The sequence below is a fragment of the Myotis nattereri genome, assembly GCF_964212035.1.
Source record: "Myotis nattereri genome assembly, chromosome: 9".
NCBI classification, from domain to species: domain Eukaryota; kingdom Metazoa; phylum Chordata; class Mammalia; order Chiroptera; family Vespertilionidae; genus Myotis; species Myotis nattereri.
Genome location: NC_138084.1, coordinates 1,545,423 through 1,564,393, shown reverse-complemented (window position 1 = coordinate 1,564,393; position 18,971 = coordinate 1,545,423). Strand labels below are relative to the sequence as shown.

General features: G+C 63.8%; 1 protein-coding gene across 1 annotated transcript; it reads left to right on the top strand.

The window, feature by feature from the left end:
• Positions 1-1,179: 1,179 nt before the first annotated feature.
• CHID1 (chitinase domain containing 1) lies at positions 1,180-18,807 on the top strand. The gene is made up of 13 exons (XM_081099417.1): positions 1,180-1,266; positions 6,640-6,791; positions 7,167-7,316; positions 7,490-7,622; positions 8,376-8,420; positions 9,115-9,221; positions 9,487-9,548; positions 10,705-10,797; positions 14,006-14,107; positions 14,523-14,678; positions 17,677-17,757; positions 17,896-17,938; positions 18,048-18,807. Exons 2-13 carry the CDS (start codon positions 6,681-6,683, stop codon positions 18,144-18,146), a joined length of 1,182 nt encoding a protein of 393 aa, XP_080955543.1. The 5' UTR covers positions 1,180-1,266; positions 6,640-6,680; the 3' UTR covers positions 18,147-18,807.
• The last annotated feature ends 164 nt before the right edge of the window (positions 18,808-18,971 follow it).

Here is an 18,971-nt window from a genome sequence, read left to right as displayed (position 1 = left end):
GATCAGTACCCCAGAGGTCAGGCCTCAGGGCTGAGCCGGGTGCCAGGAACACACAGCGGCCCCATGACGCGTGGCAGTTGGTACATGACATGCATCAGCAACCCCAGCCCCAGCCACCCCCTGGAAGACGGGCAGGAAATATGGGGAAGAGAAAGAAGAAAACACGTTCAGTTCAAGGAGAAGCCTCTCACGCAGCAGAAATGGGGAAACAGCTGAGCAGGGGTCCTGGCGTTGGCGGGCAGGGCCAGGGTGGGGATCGGCTGTGGTTTTCTGCAGGAAACGGCCGGGACGCTGGGGGTGGGTGGGGGCATCTGTCCGCTGGTATCAAGTGAGTGAAACTGCTGGCCCGGTCTGCGTCCGGCCCTTCCCAGGGCGGACACCTCTTGCTGGGAGCTGAGACAGAGAGGTTCTGTTTGCATGTGCTAGGTGGGGCCACTGTTCGCAAGCACAGCGACAGCACCGGGTCTCGGGTACCTGAGGTTTTCGTGTCCCCGCTCCAGGCAGCGCTGGGCACCACCCGCCCATGGATGATGACCGAAGGCGAGGACTGAGATGCCCTCCCCCAGGGAGATGTGGGGGCGGCGAAGGAAAGCGAGGCGGCGGGGAGGCCACCAAAGCGGCAGGAGGAAAGCCTGGAGAGGCGATTCCGTGTCCAAGAGAGAAGACGGTGGGAGCCGGTGAGGCCGGTCCCGCGCGGTCCCCTCGGCCACGCGTCCACGCCAGGCTGTGGATCTGGAGCCTCGGGCGCCCCCTGGTGGTCACATCTGGCTGCAGCGCGGTCGTCGCACAAGGCGCACAGGCTTCCAGGGAGAGCATGAGCTGGGGAGGCAAGGTGAAGCCTCCCGGACACGCCGCGATGCCCACGAGGGGACCTCCCCACCCCCCGGAACCCCGACCCCGCGCAGCGACCCTCGAAACGCCCGGCAGGGGGGCGCTCACCATCCCCCAGAAGACGCAGGGTCCTTGCACCGCCCAACTCCTCGGCCCCGCCCATTGACCACGCCCCCTACCCTGCCAGGCCCCGCCCCTCGCCCCGGCTCTTCCCCCCCCCCTTCGACCCGCCCCCAGCCCATCGTCAGGCTCCGCCCCAATCCAGGCCCCTCCCCTCGGCCCCGCCCAGCGTGCCCTACGTGTCGGCGGCGGCACGGAACTGGCGTGGCACAGCGACGGCGCGCGCGGGCGTCCTGGGGCGGGACTTCCGGCGGCGTTGGCGAGCGTCTTCCGGCCGCGCGCGAGGGTGGTCCGGCCGGCCTCCGGGACATGAAGGTGAGCCCCGCGGCGGCCGGCCGGGGTAGTGCCCGCGCCCCGCGTCCCGGCGCCTGCGCCTCCTCCTCGCGCGGCCTCAGTTCCCCTCCGCGAAGGGGGCGTGAGGGAAGCGGCGTGCGGCGGGTGTGGACGAGAGGGGGTGTTGGAGCGAGAGGACGTGGGCGACGGGCAGCGTGTGGGGGCGGACGTGGGCGGAGGCGCCGTGGGCCCGGCGGAGCGAGCGCGGGCCGGTGTGGACGAGCGAGTGGGAGAGCGCGGCTCCGTGTGACAGGTGGCGGTGAGCAGGCGGGGCGCCGGGGGAGTGGGGGTCGCCCCGACCCCAGGGGCAGGCCACCCCCTCCGGGTTGGGGTGCACTGGGCTGGACCCCGCCTCGCTCAGTCCCCAGCCTCGAGGGTAGACGTTGCTGAGCCCAGAGGGGTCAGGGGACCCCGGTGGCTGCGTCCTCCGCGCCTCCACACCACGGAAGGCGCCTGCGGTGTGGACACCTGGTGGCGGACCCCCGGCCTGGGCGGCACGTGGTCCATTCATGGCCCCGGGGCTGCGGTCCTGCTCCCGCGGGGCCCTCACTTCCCAGAGCGCCCACCGCTCCCGCGGGACCCCCGTTGGCTCCAGAATTTGCACTCAGAGGCGACAGCGGGCATGAGTGACCGCCACACCTGCCATTCAGCTGAAGACAAAGGCGGCTCAGGGTCCAGCCCGGTGTCCGCGATGGACTCTGGACCCACCATTCAGGCTTCTCAAAATGGCCCCTCCGTGAGTAGCGAGAGCAGTCCGTCCGCCACAGCCAGCGTCTCGAAAGGAAGAGAAACGACCGGAGGGCATCGCAGGACAGGAGCTCCGATCGGCACACGTACAACACGTGTCCGCACTTGGTGTGCGCGGGTGAGCCGGGCTGTGGCCAGCACTCACTGGTCTTCGATGGAAAGCACTTGAACGGCACCGCAGGGTCTCGGTCCTTTGGTCACACGGCTGGAACAGCTCTTACTGTGGGTCTCCACGGGGACCGGCTGTCCTCTGGGCACAGGCTGACACAGTCCCCCGGAGCCCGGAGCCTCAGATGGTGGCTCCAGGCAGGCCTGCGGCCCCTGGTTTAGATGTGTAGCAGCCTCTCTGGGTCACTACACACCACACTCCCCGTCCCACACAGAAGAGGTCATGGGCACATGGGGCGAAACACGCTGCCTGGCAGGAGCATGCACCTTGGGCACACAGGCCCAGAGGACATCGCCGTGCAGTGCCCAGTGGGGAGTGGTGGGAAGTGCCCGGGCAGGGTCTCGCCAGGCAGGAGCACCCCACACACCACACAGCTCACATGTTAGTCCCCACCACCAGGGCCAGTCAGGCAGTCTGCAGAGTTCCCTGCTGGTCCCGGAGCGGCCCCACACGCCAGGTGCTTCTCCCTGGCGCGCCTCCTCACCCCCACGCTGGCCCCCAGGGGGAGGCGGTCTGCCGCGGTGCCCACCAGGCCTTGTGCTCAGCCTGGTCCTCCTTCCGTTGCCCCTGCTCCTGGCACTTAAGCCAGCAGGGCCTGTCTCCTCCAGATGGGCCCCACCTCCACCCTGTCCTCTGTCGTCCTTTCCCGTGGTGAGAGAGCACCGGTCAGGGGTCAGGCAGAGGGTCTCGGTCCACCATGAGCAGGACAGCAGGAGGGGCGGCAGGCCGCGGCGGGAGGGTGGGAGGGCACCCTCAAGCCTGCTGGTTACTGCTGTGGGAGCACTTCCTGCTTCGTTTCCATTCCTTTCCGTCCTCGGTGACCCAGGCCCCTGCCCTGGAGCCGAGGAGACGCCTGCGGTCGTGGAGGGGGCCTGGGGCCAAAGCGGTGCCTCGCAGAGCGGGCCCCTCCCGCCGCTCCATGTAGCTCCTGCCCGCAGGTCCCTCCCGCGCACGGCCCTCACCTCCATTCTCTAGCGTGTGGAAGCACATCCAGGCCTGTCCGGCCCCACTGTGGCCCAGCTGCCAGGAGCTGGCCCCCACAGCTTAGCAGCTGCAGTCTCAGTCTGTCCAGGGGGGTGATGGGTAATTTTGGGCAGCCTGCCCCTGCCATGGCCAGCGCCCCCTCCCTCAGGGCCCTTCCAGACCTGGGGCTGTGCCCAAGGAGTCCAGTCTCCCCGCTGTGGTGGCTAGATGCTGGGCTGGGGCGGGCAGTACGGCAGAGGCTGCAGTCCTTGATTCTGATGCTGCCTGGGCCCCCCAGTCTGCACCAGGGCACTGGTCTCACCCAGGGGAGTGACAGCCCAGAATAGCGCAGCCTGTGCAGCCATGGGACGGGGAGCAGGTTGAGAGGATAGTCGGGGGCCTGGCTCTGTCCACTCCGACAGGGCACACCCTGCCTGGCCAGGAAGGCGATGCCAGCGGGCTGGTATGGGGCGGCCCCTGGGCTGGCTGGAGGGAGCACTTGCCAGGACCAGTTGTTTACACCTGTACGTTTTTTTGTTTTTATCTTGACCTGAGGACATAATTTTTATTGATTTCGGGGGAGGGAAAGTGAGACACCGTCAGTATGAGGGTGAAACAGGTCAGTTGCCTCCCACACACACCCCAGCCGAGGACCGAACCCACAGCCTGGGTGTGCGACCTGACGGAATCAAGCCCACGGAGCCACACCGGCCAGGGCCACACCTGCACCTCTTATAGCCTCGAGGACGGCAGCCAGGCCGGGCTGCTTGTCACTCAGCTGCCCCGGGAGAAAGACGAGGTGGGATCTGCGAGGGGGCGGGGAGTGAGGGCTAGCATGACTGCACAGCTAGTGCCAGTCCGTGCGGGAAGGAGAAAACGCAGGTGATGCCCAGGAGGACCCAGCACGGCCCGCATGTCAGCGCCCCCCTCCTCACTGTCCCCGGTGGAGGAGCACAGGACTTTTAGATAAACCCGGGACGTGCTGCGTGCGAGCGTGTGCGTGCGCTTCCTGCCGTTGGTGGAGCCAGTGCCTCTGCACCGCTGAGCGCCTGCCCTGTCCCAGCAGGAGGAGCTGCAGGCTGCTCTGCCACAGACATCCTCCGTGTCTCCCACGAGGGCGGGGGCGTTTCCAAAGCGGGGTCTGTCAGGAGAGGAAACACGTTGGAAAGTATAATGTTCACAGGCAGATTGTCACCCAGGAAGGTTTCTCCAGCCTGACCTCCCAGAAACAGCCGAGAGGGGCTGCCCTGGCACCTCCGGTGCCTCAGCCTCGAGCTCACACTCCGGGTGGACATGCTGCCTTCCTCAGCATCCTTTCCTCTGTCCGGGGAAGCCTCTGGGACTGGGGCTTGTGTCTTCCTCCTCCTCACGTCCCCACTTAGCAGGTAGTGGGCGTTTTATCTCTCTGATTTGTAAGAGAGAGCCCTTTAGGTGTTATGCATAGATAATGGGTAGGAATCTGCTGGCAAGTGTGTTCTGAGTACTTGTTTTCCTCATTGTTTCTTTATATATTCCTTATGTGTATGCATATACATATGTGTATGTATCCTAGAGGCCCAGTGCACAAAATTTGTGCACTGGTGGGGCGGGGGTCCCTCAGCTCAGCCTGTGCCCTCTCACAGTCCGGGAGCCCTGTGATCAATCGCCCCTACAGTGCGAGGCCCTGCCCACCCGCTGCAGCACTGCCACTGGGTAGCCTGGGCCTCCCTCTATGGGGCGATCATGGGGCGATGGCCAGGCTCCCGGCCAATCACATCGCACCTGCCTTGGCTGGCCTGGCGCCAGTGGGTGTCACAGCGTGGTCGTCCGGACAGTCATCCTGCTGTTCAGTCTTTCGGTCGATTTGCATATTATACTTTTATTACTATAGATGCATACATAAAGGGTGTCCCAAAATTCACACAAGATTTGAATTTTACGCCATTTGTGCCATAAAGTGTTGCCAACGAAAAAAACAGATAGCATGACAGCTGACAGTTCAGGGTTATTAAAAATGGAGCGCTACACGAAAGAACAACACGTTTTCATTGTTGAGCAATATTTTAAAAATAATGAAATGGATGCTGATTTTCCTAACAAAATCATCTTCAGCGATGAGGCTCATTTTCATCTTGATGGCTTGGTTAATCGACAAAATTGTCGCATTTGGGGTTCAGAAAATCCACGAGTGATTGTTGAAAAACAAATGCATCCACAAAGTATCACTATTGGGTGCGGATTTGGGGCTGGAGGCATCATCGAACCATTCTTCCTCGAAAATGCGGCTGCTCAGGCAGTAACAGTTAATGGTGCTCGCTATCGCGACATGATAATACAGTTTTTTTGTGCCTAAATTGCAAGATATGGATGTGGACGACATGTGGTTTCAGCAAGACGGTGCCACATGCCATACAGCCCGAGAAACAATTCAATTACTGCATGAGTCATTTCCTGGTCATGTAATTTCCCATTTTGGTGATCAGAATTGGCTGCCCAGATCATGCGATTTAACGCCGTTGGACATTTTTCTTTGGGGTTTTTTGAAGTCTAGGTTTATGCCAACAAGCCCACAACCACCCACGCCTTGAAGGAGGAAATTGAGCACTGTATCAATGAAATTCAGCCACATTTATGCAAAACGGTCATGGAAAATTTCAACAAAAGAGTGCGTATATGCCAGCAAAGCCATGGAGGCCATTTACCCAATATGCTATTCCATACATAACCCTATACTGTATACTTTATGAATCAATAAAAAATTTACAATTTTTAATTATAAACCTGTGTTTTTTATCAAAATTACTTCTTGCGTGAATTTTGGGACACCTTTATTTTGTCTTCTGAATGGAAGTTTTGTGTTCTCACGCGGTAAGCTCTATTGGTGTTTTTTCTGTGACCTCTAGCGTCGCGTCACGCACAGAGCTGGAACAGCCTCCCTACTCCGAGGTGACATGAACAGGCGCCCGTGTCTTCTCCGGGTTCCGTGGCTCTGTTAGTCGCAGCGAAGCCCTCTGACCGGACCTCTTTGTTTTGTTTTTAATAATTTTTTTTTTTCGGAGAGAGAGAAAGGGAGGGATCGAAACCTTAATGATGAAAGAGAATCATTGACTGGCTGCCTCCTGCGCACTCCACACTGGAGATCCAGCCTGAAATCCGGGCAGGTGCCCTGACCGGGAATCGAACCATGATCTCCTGGTTCATAGGTCAATGCTCAACCCCTGAGCCACGCTGGCCGGGCTTCTTTGGGCTCGATGGGGAGGGAGAGCCAGCATTCCCCTAGTGGGCCCGCAGTGGTCAGCAGGGCCCGCGGCAGGGAGGCAGGGAAGCCCCTCTGGCTGGCTGTGAGGGAAATGGGCCCAGCGGTGCTGGAAGCTGGACTCGGGCACTTGGGGCTGGTCCAGGGCAGGGCTGTGTCCTGGGGCCAGCAATGCCCAGCCCAGTGCCCTGAGGACCCGGGCCCCGCTGTGAGGTCTCCAGGCGCTCTGCTCTCTCTGCAGTCCCCTGGACTCCGAGCTTGCACCCCCTGCGACTGCCCGCCATGAAGGCGCTCCTCCGCGTGCTCTGGCTCGCTCTGGCCTGCGGCTCTGCTCACACCACCCTGTCAAAGTCAGACGCCAAAAAGGCCGCCTCCAAGACCCTGCAGGAGAAGGTAAGGTGGTGGGAGCCTGGCCGCAGGGCTGCCCCTTTGCACCTTCTCTCTCCCCACGGGGGCCCCGTGTCCACGTGGCCTGGGAGCGGGAGGCTGGGGGGCGTGGCGGTGTGCTGACAGGGCGGCCGCAGGGAGCAGCTCCCTGCCCTGGGCCTGTCTCGGGTGACGATGTCCAAATTTCGGCCCCACCCGCTTTCCGCTGCTTTCAGCACCAGCGCTCGTCCTGGATCATCTGTGAAGTCCAGTCAGGGAGGCAGAGCGTGTCTGCAAGGGACTGTCCGCTCCGCGGGGCGGGCCTCCCCCTGCGTCCCCTGGCTGAACCGAGAGGCCGCTCTGCCTGCGGGCGCTGACGCCTCCCCATTCCCTTTGCTCCAGACTCAGTTTGCAGAGAAGCCTGTCCAGGACCGGGGGCTGGTGGTGACGGACCCCAGAGCCGAGGACGTGGTTCTGGAGCATCGCAGCTACTGCTCGGCCAAGGCCCGGGAGAGGCACTTCGCTGGGGACGTCCTGGGTTACGTCACTCCGGTGAGCTGTTCCCGGCGGACGGGGTTGTCCCAAGGGCACGGCGGCACTGGGGTCTGCATGCTCACCTCCCCAGGCCCGGCTGCCGTGGGGTGCAGCAGGAACGGCGCAGGGTCCTCGGGAGGCTCGTCTGCCTGGCCAGCTGCAGGGACTCACTGGCCTCTCTCCTCTGCCAGTGGAACAGCCACGGCTACGACGTCACCAAGGTCTTTGGGGCCAAGTTCACGCTGATCTCGCCCGTGTGGCTGCAGCTGAAGAGGCATGGCCGCGAGTTGTTCGAGATCACGGGCCTCCACGACGTGGACCAAGGTTCTCACCTGTTCGTCTCCCGGCCCAGTGGGGGTGTGAGTGTGAGCCTGTGTGTGAGAGCATGCGTGTGTCCGTGTGTGAGAGCATGTGTGTGTCCGTGTGTGAGAGCATGCGTGTGGTGACTGCCCGGGGTTGGCCTGCACCCCCGTCCCCTTGACGGGTGGTGCATGATGTCCAGGAGGGGCGTCTGGGGGTGCTGTTCAGCTTCTCTGAAAGCTGAGTCTGGAGCGAAGAGAAGAGAAGCGTCAGTGTCCGCGGCCTCTGGCTCAGCCAGGGCTGTGCTGGTCGCCCCGTGCCGCTGACCGGAGACGCAGGGGAGGCCCTCCCCGCGGAGCTGCCGTCGCTGCAGATGTGCTCTCTCCCGGGCGCCCTGTCTGACTCGCTCACCACGGGGCCACCACAGAACTCGCGGCGGGTCCGGTGAGGAGCGCGTTTGTGGGCCTGAGCCTGAGCTTACATGGCTGTCCCCCTTCCGGGTCCAGAGAGGACACACGCCAGCCAGTTGTAGAGCCTCGAGACCCAGAGCAGCTCCCCGATGCCAGGAGGGCAGCATCAGAGTGTGGCTGCCGGAACCCCTCAGCTCCAAGCAACAGTCCCGGTGTCTGAGCTGCCAGCCCAGGCTGCTCTGCGGGGAGGCGGCCCCCAGACCTCCCCATCAGCTCCCCGCTGTTCTCTCGTCGTGCAGCGTTTTCCTCCGTGGGGGTAGGTGTGGGGTTGTGTCCCCAAATTGACTGTCCTCTCCCTGCCCCATAGGGTGGATGCGTGCAGTCCGGAAGCAGGCCAAGGGCCTCCGTATAGGTGAGTCCAGGGTGTGGAGGTGGTCAGGGCAGCAGCCCTTAGACCACAGGCCACGGGATGGAGGTCTGGTTGGTGTGACCTCCTGTGAGTGGATGAGTGGGCCTCAGGGTGATCCAGCGTATTGGTCACTCCCCCAACCGCTCAGAAACGTGGCCAGCCAGCTTTCATGGCCCTGGTCCAGCTGGGGTCCTGCGGTCCTGTGCCCACCCGGCCTCAGCCCAGCACGGCCAGCCCTCCTTCACCAGGTTCGTCACTCACGAGCGAGGGTCTGGGGCCCAAGCCCGAGAGGAACACCAACCCCACCCCGTCCCGGAGAGCACAGCTGGCTAGCGAGGGAGTGTCCCAAAGTGCAGTGGGATCCGTGGGGTCTGGCGAGTTTGGGGCAGGCTGGGAGCAGGAGCCAGGAGGAGGCGCTGGAGGAGACGTGTGGTTGGCAGTGTGGGGAGCTGTGGGCAGGGTCAGGTCTGGTGGGAGATGGTCCAGCGGGAGCCAGGAGCGAAGAGCAGAGGGTGGGGTCTGGGCAGCCGGAACCAGCGAGTATGGGCACACGGGTTGGCATCTCCACCCTTCTACCCCCGGGCCCGCCCTCACCAGGCCATGAGCTGCTGGGATGACCATGCTGGGTGCCCGTGGTCACTCTGGGTGGGGCCGAGCACAGGAGGGTCACGCTGCCTGTGCGGGCCTGTGCCCCCAGTGCCTCGGCTCCTGTTTGAGGACTGGACGCATAAGGACTTCCAGAGCGTGTGGGACAGCGAGGACGAGATCGAGGAGCTCAGCAGGACCCTGCTCCTGGTCGCCAAGGTGAGGCCTGGTGCTCCCCAGGCGGGGCCCTGCCTCGGGCGACGCACAGCTGTCCTCAGGCCCCAGGGCTGGGGTTGGGTGGAGAGGGACATGAGTGGACAGCACATAGGGGAGCCCTGGCCACTCTGCCTGTGGTCTGTGGGGACCCCCACTTCGGTGCCTGTGACTTGAGCCTCAGGCCGTGACCTTTGTGGTGGGCGCAGGGGCTGCCTCCCATGCTTCCCTCCTGCTCACGGGCCACCCTCACCGTCCCGGGTCCTTTCAGAGCCAGCATTTCGATGGCTTCGTGGTGGAGGTGTGGAGCCAGCTGCTGAGCCAGAAGCACGTGTAAGTGGCGGACGCAGAGCCCCAGGGGTCCCGTGGAGGCCGGAGGAGGGACGGGGAGCCCACTTGGGTGGAGGCCTTGGTCCCACAGACGCGGCTCTGCTGGCCTGCCCTGCGCCTGCCCTGCAGGTGGCGGGGGGAGCAGGAGCCTCCCCGCAGGGCCCCCTTGGCAGTGCCACAGTCGGGCTCACACACCAGCAGGGGGTGCTGCTGAGCACGAGGAGCCTGCCCAGGGCCCGAGGAGAGGCTGGCGAGCACAGCCAGGCCCTCCCATTGACGGCCATGGGGCTCCGGGAAAGAACAGCCGCCCCGGCCACACTCCCCTGGGCCAGAGAGACCAGCAGGGCGGAGTGGTGGAGAGTCACCCTCAGCAGCCACCGCCCTGGCCTGTCGGGGACATGGGGGCCCCCCGCCGAGGGCAGGGACCAAGCTCTCCGCCGGGCATTGTGGCCACGGCTCCACAGAGGCGGGTGCAGCCACAGGCCCACACAGGGCAGTGGATGCCTTCAGCCCTTTTGTTTACTTTTTCTTTTAATTTATTTCTTTTAGAGAAATATTAGTTTGTTGTTCCACTTACTGATGCATTCATCGGTTGCTTCCTTTATGTGCCCTGACGGGGATCAAACCCGCAACCTTGGCGAATCCGGGTGTCCCCCTTCTGTTGTAAAGCTGCAGGCGGCCTCGGCCCACGTGGAAGCAGAGTCCCCACAAGGGCCTGTCTTCCAGGGCAGGGGGGAGACACACCGTCAGGTGCAAGGGGAACGGGACAGACATGCCAGGAGCAGGCGCCAGGGGCCCTCTGCCCTGGGGGGGGTGGCGCAGCGGCAGGGGTCCCTGCTCCCCACGCTCAGGCCCCTGCACCAGCCGGTGCTTCTGAAGGCTCCCTGTCTGTCCGCCTGTGCTGGGCCGAGGTCTGTTTGGAAACGGTGGATGGAGCCGGGAGAGCGTGCTGCCACCCAGTCAGGCCTCGCACTCCGCGTCCACTCGGACCGCATGGGAGGTCCTGGGGCACACAGGAGGGGTGCCACGGGCAGCGTGTGGACCCCGAGCCGGTGCCCGAGGGCTGGGGCATCTTCCAGGGCAGGAAGTGCCGTAAGGGGCGCCTGCCCAACCCCGGGCTCGGTCCGGTCGCCTGGGCTGACCTTGCATTTCTTCCCAGGGGCCTCATCCACCTGCTCACCCACATAGCTGAGGCGCTGCACCAGGCCCGGCTGCTGATCATCCTGGTCATCCCTCCGGCTGTCACCCCTGGGTGAGTGCCACACTCGCTCAGGCTGGGAGATGGAAACGGCTGGCCCGAGTCGGCGGGCTGGTCCCAGGCCACGTCCCTGAACCCACACCTGGGAAGACGTGTTGAAAGTCCCTCAGTCTGAGGGATGGAGTCTTTCAGACACACTTCCGCTCGCCCTCAGGCGAGGCCCTGGCCCTGGGGAGCTCAGGCGGCAGTTGGGGCTCCTTCCAGAACCTGGTGGACGGGGAGGTGGAGGGGTCCCGGCGCTGTGGCTGTCATGTCTGCCCTGCCCAAGGCGCAGGTCAGGGCCAGGGCAGACCCGGTAAAGGGGCAGGGCAGTGGTGGGGGGGGCCACAGAGGCCCGAGGGGACCAGGTGCCGGGGTCCAACCCCAGGAGGTCCAGGGGTCCCCAAAGGTGTGGACGGAGTTGGCGAAGAAGGAATGACACGGAGACAGTGTTCAGTTGATCAGCAGCCTAGCCAAGATCTCCAGCCAGAATCTCCAGCCAAGTTCTGGTCTGGATCTCCAGAGAGGTTCTGCTTAGGATCTCCAGCCAGGTTCTGTGTCCATGTTCTCTTGCTAGGTTCTCCAGCCAGGTTCTGTAGCCATGTTCCCTGACTAGGTTCTCCAGCCAGGTTCAGTCACCAGGTTCTAGTCAGGTTCTCTTGCCATGTTCTATAGTCAGGTTCAGTCCAGGATCTTTTGCCATGTTCTCTCCAGCGAAGTTCTTCTGTCTGTAGGTTCTGTGTAGGTTCTGTCTTTTAAGTTCTGTGTGTAGGTTCTGTCTTCTAAGTTCTCTGTTCTAAGTTCTCTGTTCTAAGTTCTGTCTTCTAAGTCCTGTCCTCTAAGTTCTGTGTCTAAGTTCTGTGTCTTGCTGTCTTGTTGCATCTGTATTTATACCAGTTGATTCAATCCTATCAATCTCTATTACAAAGGCTAGGGCGTCTCTTATCTCCATTCCAGCGAGTAAAGATTATGTAGCTTAAGCATGATTGTTCATAGTTAAAGTGATTAATTACCCGCCTGGCACTTAGTTGAGGGGTTTTATTCCCTCCCTAACTTCAGGGGAAAATCCCTACCTGGGGAAACAACCTTTCTCAGAGAGGAGACCTTGGTTAAAACACATAGTGCCAAGAAGGTAAGCAAACATTTTAAGAACAGTATGCCATATATGCCAGGCCCCTTGAAACAGCAAGCATGGACCGGCTCCTGGCAACCAGGTTAGATGCACCTCGGCTGGCGATGTCCACTGGAGACGCTCGCAGGTCGATAGACTCACAGAAACGACCCAGCAAGGCTGACGGGGAGCCTGCAGACTCTCGGGCCTCTGGGACAGGTGCCCCTAAAAGCAGGCACTGTTCTCTGGGGAGAGTGTGCCTGGCTGCCTGCCCGCCCGCACTCGGCCCTTTTGCCCCACGCCCACACTTCCAGGGTGCCCCTCTGGCCAGTGGGCTGCAGCAGGCTGGATTTCAGACCTGTGTCCACAGCCAGCACCCGTCCCAGAGCAGGGCTGGTGGTGCTCCCCCAGGAGCGAGCCAGCCGGAGCCCGTGCCCCTCCTCCCCCACACGTGCATTCATGTGTGTGGGACACACGTGATGGGGCTGGCAGACTCGAGCACCCGGGCGGGCTTGGTTGCGGACACACAGCGCCCATTCCCTGGGTCCCCTGGTTTCTTGGGTGATTTGGGGCAGCTCACCCACTAGTGCTGTGCCTGGAGCCGGAACCTGCCTGCAGCCCCCTCCCCGGCCCAGGCCGTCCACGGGCACGGAGCCGCACAGCTTTCGGCCGGTGCAGAAAGCAGACTCGCAGTGGCTGTGCTGAGGGGCAGAGGTGGACACCCCTGGAGGGCCGACCACTGGGACCCCCTCTGCCCTGGAACCTTCAAGCCCAGCTCCTGGCACCTAGGCAGGAGGTGGATGTGTGAGCTGGGGTGACCGGCCCGTCCCCCAGCCACCGCAGGAGGAAGCTATGGGGGCCTGGGGTGCTGGAGGGAGGGACGGGGCCACTGTGCCTGGGGCTTCAGGCACGTCCCCTGGTGCCTCCCAGCAGCCAGGTGTGTGCTGACAGGTGTGCGTTCAGGGCGGGCTGACTGCGGGGCCCTGGGAGCCACCTCCGCGTTGTCGCTTACCCTCCTCCGCGGCACTGCTCCCAGCACCTCCACAGCGGCTCTCACTGCACAGCCTGTGCTCTGGGAGGGGCCTGTGTGCAGGGCAGGGCGGGCGCCTTTGTCTGCTGTGCTGTGTTGGGGGCCCTCCCAGCAGCGCTGACCTTGCGCTCTGCTCCCAAGGTCACAGCCCGCCACTGTGCTCGGGTGGGCGTGGAGGTTTTGCTCCGCTTCACGCTCTCATGGAGATGCGAGTGCGCAGCACAATGCACTGGCTTGACTGGAGCCGGCGCCCTCCCGGGCTGGCCCCGCATGTCCTCCTGGGCTCGGGCCAGCTCCTCCTGCTCAGCCTCAGGGAGCTCACCTCTGACACGGACCTGCTGAGCCCAGCCCCCACGCGCTGGCCCTGCCACCACTGCCCACTCAGACAGCCTGGTGGGCAGATGTCCACCTTGATGTGGGCTGTTCCCCTCCCCCATCCCCTCGAGCCACACCTGGGCTCCCCATGGCTTCTGGCAGGCAGTCACCCCATGGTCAGAAGACCCTGATGGGGTGCTCCTCTGCACAGAAGCCCATCCCACTCACCTGGGGCTGAGGACAGCCTACACCAGAGTGTGGTGGCTCGGGACAGCGGGCACAGGCCACCTGTGGGTGGGACAGGCATGGAGGGTGGCGCTGGGGTCCAGGCTGGGAGGCTGAGGAGCCTGCAGGCCAGTGGTCCCCTCTGACCCTTGTGGGGTAGGTGGGCTCGTGCTGAGTGGACCAGCAGGGAGGGGCAGTTGATAACTGGTGGGAATGGCTGGGAATGTGGGGAGCAGATGTGGGCCTCCTAGTAGTGCGCCGGCCCTCGCCTGTCACCATTTAGGGGCAGAGGGTTGGGGGTCCTGGTGGGGGAACAAGGCCCTACAGGCGACCCCATGGGCCATGTGGCCCTGACCATGCTGCAGGCCGTCCCCTGTAGCCGAGTGCTGAATTATTTCCAGGAGTGACCTGAGGTCCTGGAGTGGCAAGGAGAGGGCAATGGGCTGCAAACCCCCACCGCCAGCTGCTCTGCCTCAGCTCGGGGGCCGGCCAGGGGCCAGCAGGTGTGCGATGGGCCTGGGGGCCGTGCTTGTCTCGTGCAGGACCGACCAGCTGGGCATGTTCACAAACAAGGAGTTGGAGCAGCTGGGCCCTGTGCTGGACGGCTTCAGCCTCATGACCTACGACTACCCCTCCCCGCAGCAGTGAGTGGATTCTGGGCCCTGTGAGCCCTGCTGGGTGCCCGCATGCTCCCCACCAGCAGGGCTGACTCGGGAAGGCCAGGCCTGGCTCCCCGCTGGCCAGCTCAGGACCACAGCTGCCAGCTGTTCCAGGGCGCAGAGGGCCCAGCCTGTTGTCCAAAGCCCAGGATTGGCCTGGCAGCCTTTTCGCTTTGGGGGCATGTGACAGATGGCAACAGACAGCCCCCAGGGGCGTACTCTCCTGGGTGTCCTGCCCCCCATGGTTGGCCCAGGGAAAGCAGGTAGAGACAGGAGTGTCCAGCAGAAGGCAACAGGGAAGGCTCGCTGGCTGCTGCCCCTTCCCACTGTGCACGGACCCTCGCCCCAGCTTGGGAGGCCTCTGCCTGACACTGAAGCCCACGCCCCCCTCGCCCGGCAGGCCTGGCCCCAATGCTCCGCTGTCCTGGGTGCGAGCCTGTGTCCAGGTCCTGGACCCCAAGTCCAAGTGGCGGAGCAAGATCCTCCTGGGGCTCAACTTCTACGGCATGGACTACTCGGCCGCCAGGGATTCCCGCGAGCCGGTCATCGGGGCCAGGTGAGCTGGAGCTCCGTCAGCAGGGCAGCCTCTGGTGGCGGCCCCTCCCCGAGGCCCTGGCTCCATGGGTCTGCAGGTTCCCAGAGGCGATGGGTGAGCCGGGAGAGGCCCTGGCGGGGTCTGCAGACAGAGCCTCTCTGAACCTTGGAGTTGGGGGCCATGTTGTGCCCCCCAATCTGGGACACCCCTAGCATTTCCTCCTCTGTCAGGCGGATGGACAGCCTTCACGATGCGAGTGGTGCGTGTGCTGGCGGGGAGGGGATGGGCCCGCGAAGCTCCACTGTAGAGGCCCTTGTCACATGGACCCTCACTTCCTGCTGCCTGGAGGACGGCCTCTCCTTTGTGCTGTGCAGCTCTGCTGGTGTTGGACTCTGTTCAGCTTCATTTGCTTCCTTTTTTGGGAAGATATTTTTGCTGGGCATAGAATTCTAGGTTGTCAGCTTTTTTCCTGGGCTGTCACTTTGTCACCTTCCTGCTGTGTGTCCAGTGGGCCACATGTGGCGGTGCTGTCCCCGTGTGCGGCTGTCCCCCCCCAACCCTGTGTGGCTGCCCCCCTCCCCCGTGCGGCTGTCGTCTTCCCCCCATGTGGCTGCCCCCCTCCCCCGTGCGGCTATCGTCCCCCACCCCCCATGAGGCTGTCCTCCGCGTGCGGTTTTCCCTGCATGCGGTTCCCCCATGCGGCTGCCCCGCCCTGTGCCACTGTTCTCCCCATGTGGCTGTCCCCCTGTGCGGCTTTCCCCACGTGCGGTTCCCCCGTGCGCTGTCTCCCCCATGTGGCTGCCCCCCCCCCCCCGTGCGGCTGTCCCCCCCATGCGGTTGTCCCTGCGTGCGCCTCCCCAGCAGCTGCCATGGTGACCAGGCGGGGCCTGCATGGACCTTCCTGCACGTGGTTTGCCTGGGCTTTTTGGATCTGTGGCTCTTTTTATCAGATTGAGAAAGATTTGGGCAGTTTCTTCCAATATTTGCCTCCCCCTCCCTTTCGCTCTGGGCCTCCAGTGCATGTTGTCAGGTCCGTGGCTTGGCCCCGCCCCCTGGCCCAGGGTCCTCCGGGGACTCTTCTTTCCTTCCATCTCTTTGGGGTTTATTTCCGTCTCCACATCCATGGGCGCTGCTGCCTGTCTCATCTGCTCTTGGTCCACTCGGCCTTTCCGGTCACCGTTGGCCCAGCGGCTGGTCTGGGTCTTCTCTCGTCTCCCTGTCGCGTGTGAGCTCCGCCCCTGCGTCGGTCGGCTCTGGGTCCCATCACCCGCCCTCGTCGGGCCTGCGCTCTGGGTCCCATCACCCGCCCTCCTCGGCTGCGCTCCGGGTCCCATCACCCGCCCTCGTTGGGGCTGCTTTCCGGGTCCCGTCACCCGCCCTCGTCGGGGCTGCGCTCCGGGTGGGGCGCCAGGTGCCCGTTTGTTCCCTGGAAGCCACGTGAGCCACTGCTCTCCTCAAGTCCTGGTCCTGTCGGTGGAGAGCGTGTCCAGGGACCGCGGTCCTTCACAGGGGCCTCTGTGGTCAGAACCCTCGTTCCTGGACAGAACCTCCTCCCCGGAAGGTCCCCCCCCGCCCTCCTGCTCTATCCCCCCCACATCCCTGGCCTGCAGGGGTGTTGGCCTTGAGAGACCACCGTCCTAGCTCAGGCCACTGCAGACACCGCAGACGGCACACACCACTCACTGCCCGTCCTGGAGGCTGGAGCCCGAGGCCTCCCTCCTGGGCGCGTGGACGCCGTCTCCTCCCCGTGTCCCCGCGTGGTCCCTGTGCATGTCTGTGTCCTGATCCCCTCTTCTCATGAGGACCCCAGTGCCCTCACTTAACCTGAGTCACCCCAGTCACAGTCTGAGGTGCTGGGCTCAGACCATCTCCAATCCACCTGGGGGGAGGGGTCATCATTTCCTCACGGGACGTGGGCCCAGCAGTAGCTCGCACAGTGGAGTTGTTGGAGCCCTAACCCAGCTTGTGGGTCAGATGACAAAGGGCTCCACACAGACCCCCGTGGCCACAGCTCCAACTGTTCTGAGGAGAGCCAGGAGCTGCAAAAAGGCATTCTGATGTGAAGGTATCTGTGTGTGTGTGCGCGCGCGCGCGCGCGCGCACGCACACGTGGAGGGGTGTGCACCTGTTCGCACACGCACACTGGCTGCCCCAGCCAGAGGTGGAAGGCTGTACCCCATCCGTTTGGCAGCCCCTGCGACCTCCCCTCCCTGACAGAGGCCAGGGGCCCGGCTTCAGGGGGTCTGAGGGAAGCAGGTGGTGGAGAGGGGGCCGGGGCCCAGGGTGTGGCTGGCTGCCTCGCCCGTGCTGCACCCCGGCCTCACCTGCAGGAGCCGGTGCTGCCGCCCAGCGGGGCCTCCCCAGGGGCCAAATAACTGCGCAGAGCGCCAGCGCTGACAAGCGGCTGCGGCTCGGGCCTCAAAGGCAAGTGGAGGTCAGCGCCCACTTTGGTCCTGCAGGAGGCGGCTGAGGGGGACGTGGGTGAAGAGGGCAGGCCCGTGACAGGCGGGCAGGTCAGCTGGAGGCCTCGGATCAGGCCAGGGTCACGTCTGCCTGGAGGGAGCGCCTTCCCTGTGGTCTGCGTCTCTGTGACCGGAATGAGGGTCGGCGTGGACGGAGTGCAGGGCTGTGGGGGGGTCAGGAGGGATGCCCCCTCCCTCCAGGGGCACCCGAAAGGCCGTTGTGCCCCCCACAGGACCATCCCAAGCTAAGGGCAGCCTGGGATCAGGGTCGTTGTTGATTGACAGTGATTCGCTGCACAGAGGAAGGGCGCACAGAGTGGGGTGATAGGCATGGCCACCAGCCTGAGTGAGCTGCCCGCCATGTGACATGAGGCCCCTGTGAGCCTCTGGCAGGATGCCAGGCCTTCGTGGAATTCTGGGCAGGGCCGGGCCCTTGTTCGTGCCTCCTGCCCCTGGCCCCACACCACCTGCCTTCCCCTCCCCCTCCGCCTTGGTCCCTCCCTCTCCCGGTGCTGGCGATCACCACCCCCCCCCCACCCCACCCCCGGCCTCCCCAGGTACATCCAGACCCTGAAAGAGCACAGGCCCCGCATCGAGTGGGACAGCCAGGCCGCGGAGCACTTCTTCGAGTACAAGAGGTGAGTGTCCAGCATGAGCCCTGGCCCTGGCCCCAAGCCCACCACTGCCCTGAGGGCGTTCCAAGTGACCTCAGACCTGGGCCCCAGGGGGCGGGGCCGGGAGAAGCGGGAGGCATTCGGTCCCACTGTCCTTTGCAGAAGCCGAGGAGGCAGGCACATCATCTTCTACCCGACTCTGAAGGTTCGTGGGCCGCCTGGGGACAAGGGGCTCGGACCTGGGCCTGTTTTGGGGTGCATGGGCCACCGGGGCTGCGCTGGGGACGAGGCGGCTGACACTTCCCTGTCTGCAGTCCGTGCAGATGCGGCTGGAGCTGGCCAGGGAGCTGGGCGTCGGGCTGTCCATCTGGGAGCTGGGCCAGGGCCTGGACTACTTCTACGACCTGCTCTAGGCCCCGCTCTGGGCAGACCTTTCTCAGCAATGGACTCACGGACATGGGAAATACAGACTGTTCTCTGCCTTTCTGGCCATGCCTCTTGCAGTCCTTGGGTGGGCCCCCTCCTCGGCATTGCCATGAGGAGAGACAGCCCTGGCCAGGCACTGTGAGGGCAGTCGCCACCCCAAGGTGCAGGGCTCTGGCTGCTGCATGCAGCTAGTGGTTCCAATGGGTCTGGAGGCCTCAGAATGACCCAGCTCCCAGACCCGGACTCCTGGCAGGGGTGGCCCCACCACGTCACCCTGGGCCTCACACTGCCAACAAGCCACCAAGTCCCCCGCGCCAAGGGTGTCAGGCCACTGCTGAAACCTGCTCAGAGACGCCAGGCATGGGCCTCACTGGCAGCAGGACCCCAGAGCCTGCTGGTGCCAGCAGCTCTGGTCACTGGAATGACAGCGCCCTGGCCAGTCCCAGCACCTGCAGGACAACCGCTCTCCCGGGATCGAACACTGGGGGGCCCTCGGATTGAGGCGCTGGAGGATAGCTGTCTCCTCGTTGGGAGCTGGGCACGGGGCGGGCGCTGCAGGTTAGAGGGAGATAGCTTTGCTGTGTGACTGTTCTCACCTCATTTCCGGCATCTGCTGCTGGTGTGTAAGAAAGTTCGTGTTAACTGTCCAAGATCGCAGCCTGTGTTAGTTTGGGAGGACGTGGGGGCACGCCAGAAACCGGGGCTGGGCACCCTGCAGTCACTAGGTGGGCTGACCAAGGCAGGACCATGGAGCAGGCAGGAATGGGGGTTATGGGTGGGGCTTGAGGGGGTCAGATGCCCCACAGCTTGAG

What these genes read in the sequence shown, in the direction of transcription:
- CHID1 (XM_081099417.1), top strand. Translation starts at nt 6,681, where the DNA reads ATGAAGGCGCTCCTCCGCGTGCTCTGGCTCGCTCTGGCCTGCGGCTCT. An exon ending in TCCTGGGTTACGTCACTCCG is followed by an intron (nt 7,317 to 7,489) that starts GTGAGCTGTTCC and finishes CTCCTCTGCCAG; the next exon opens with TGGAACAGCCACGGCTACGA. An exon ending in CTGCTGAGCCAGAAGCACGT is followed by an intron (nt 9,549 to 10,704) that starts GTAAGTGGCGGA and finishes ATTTCTTCCCAG; the next exon opens with GGGCCTCATCCACCTGCTCA.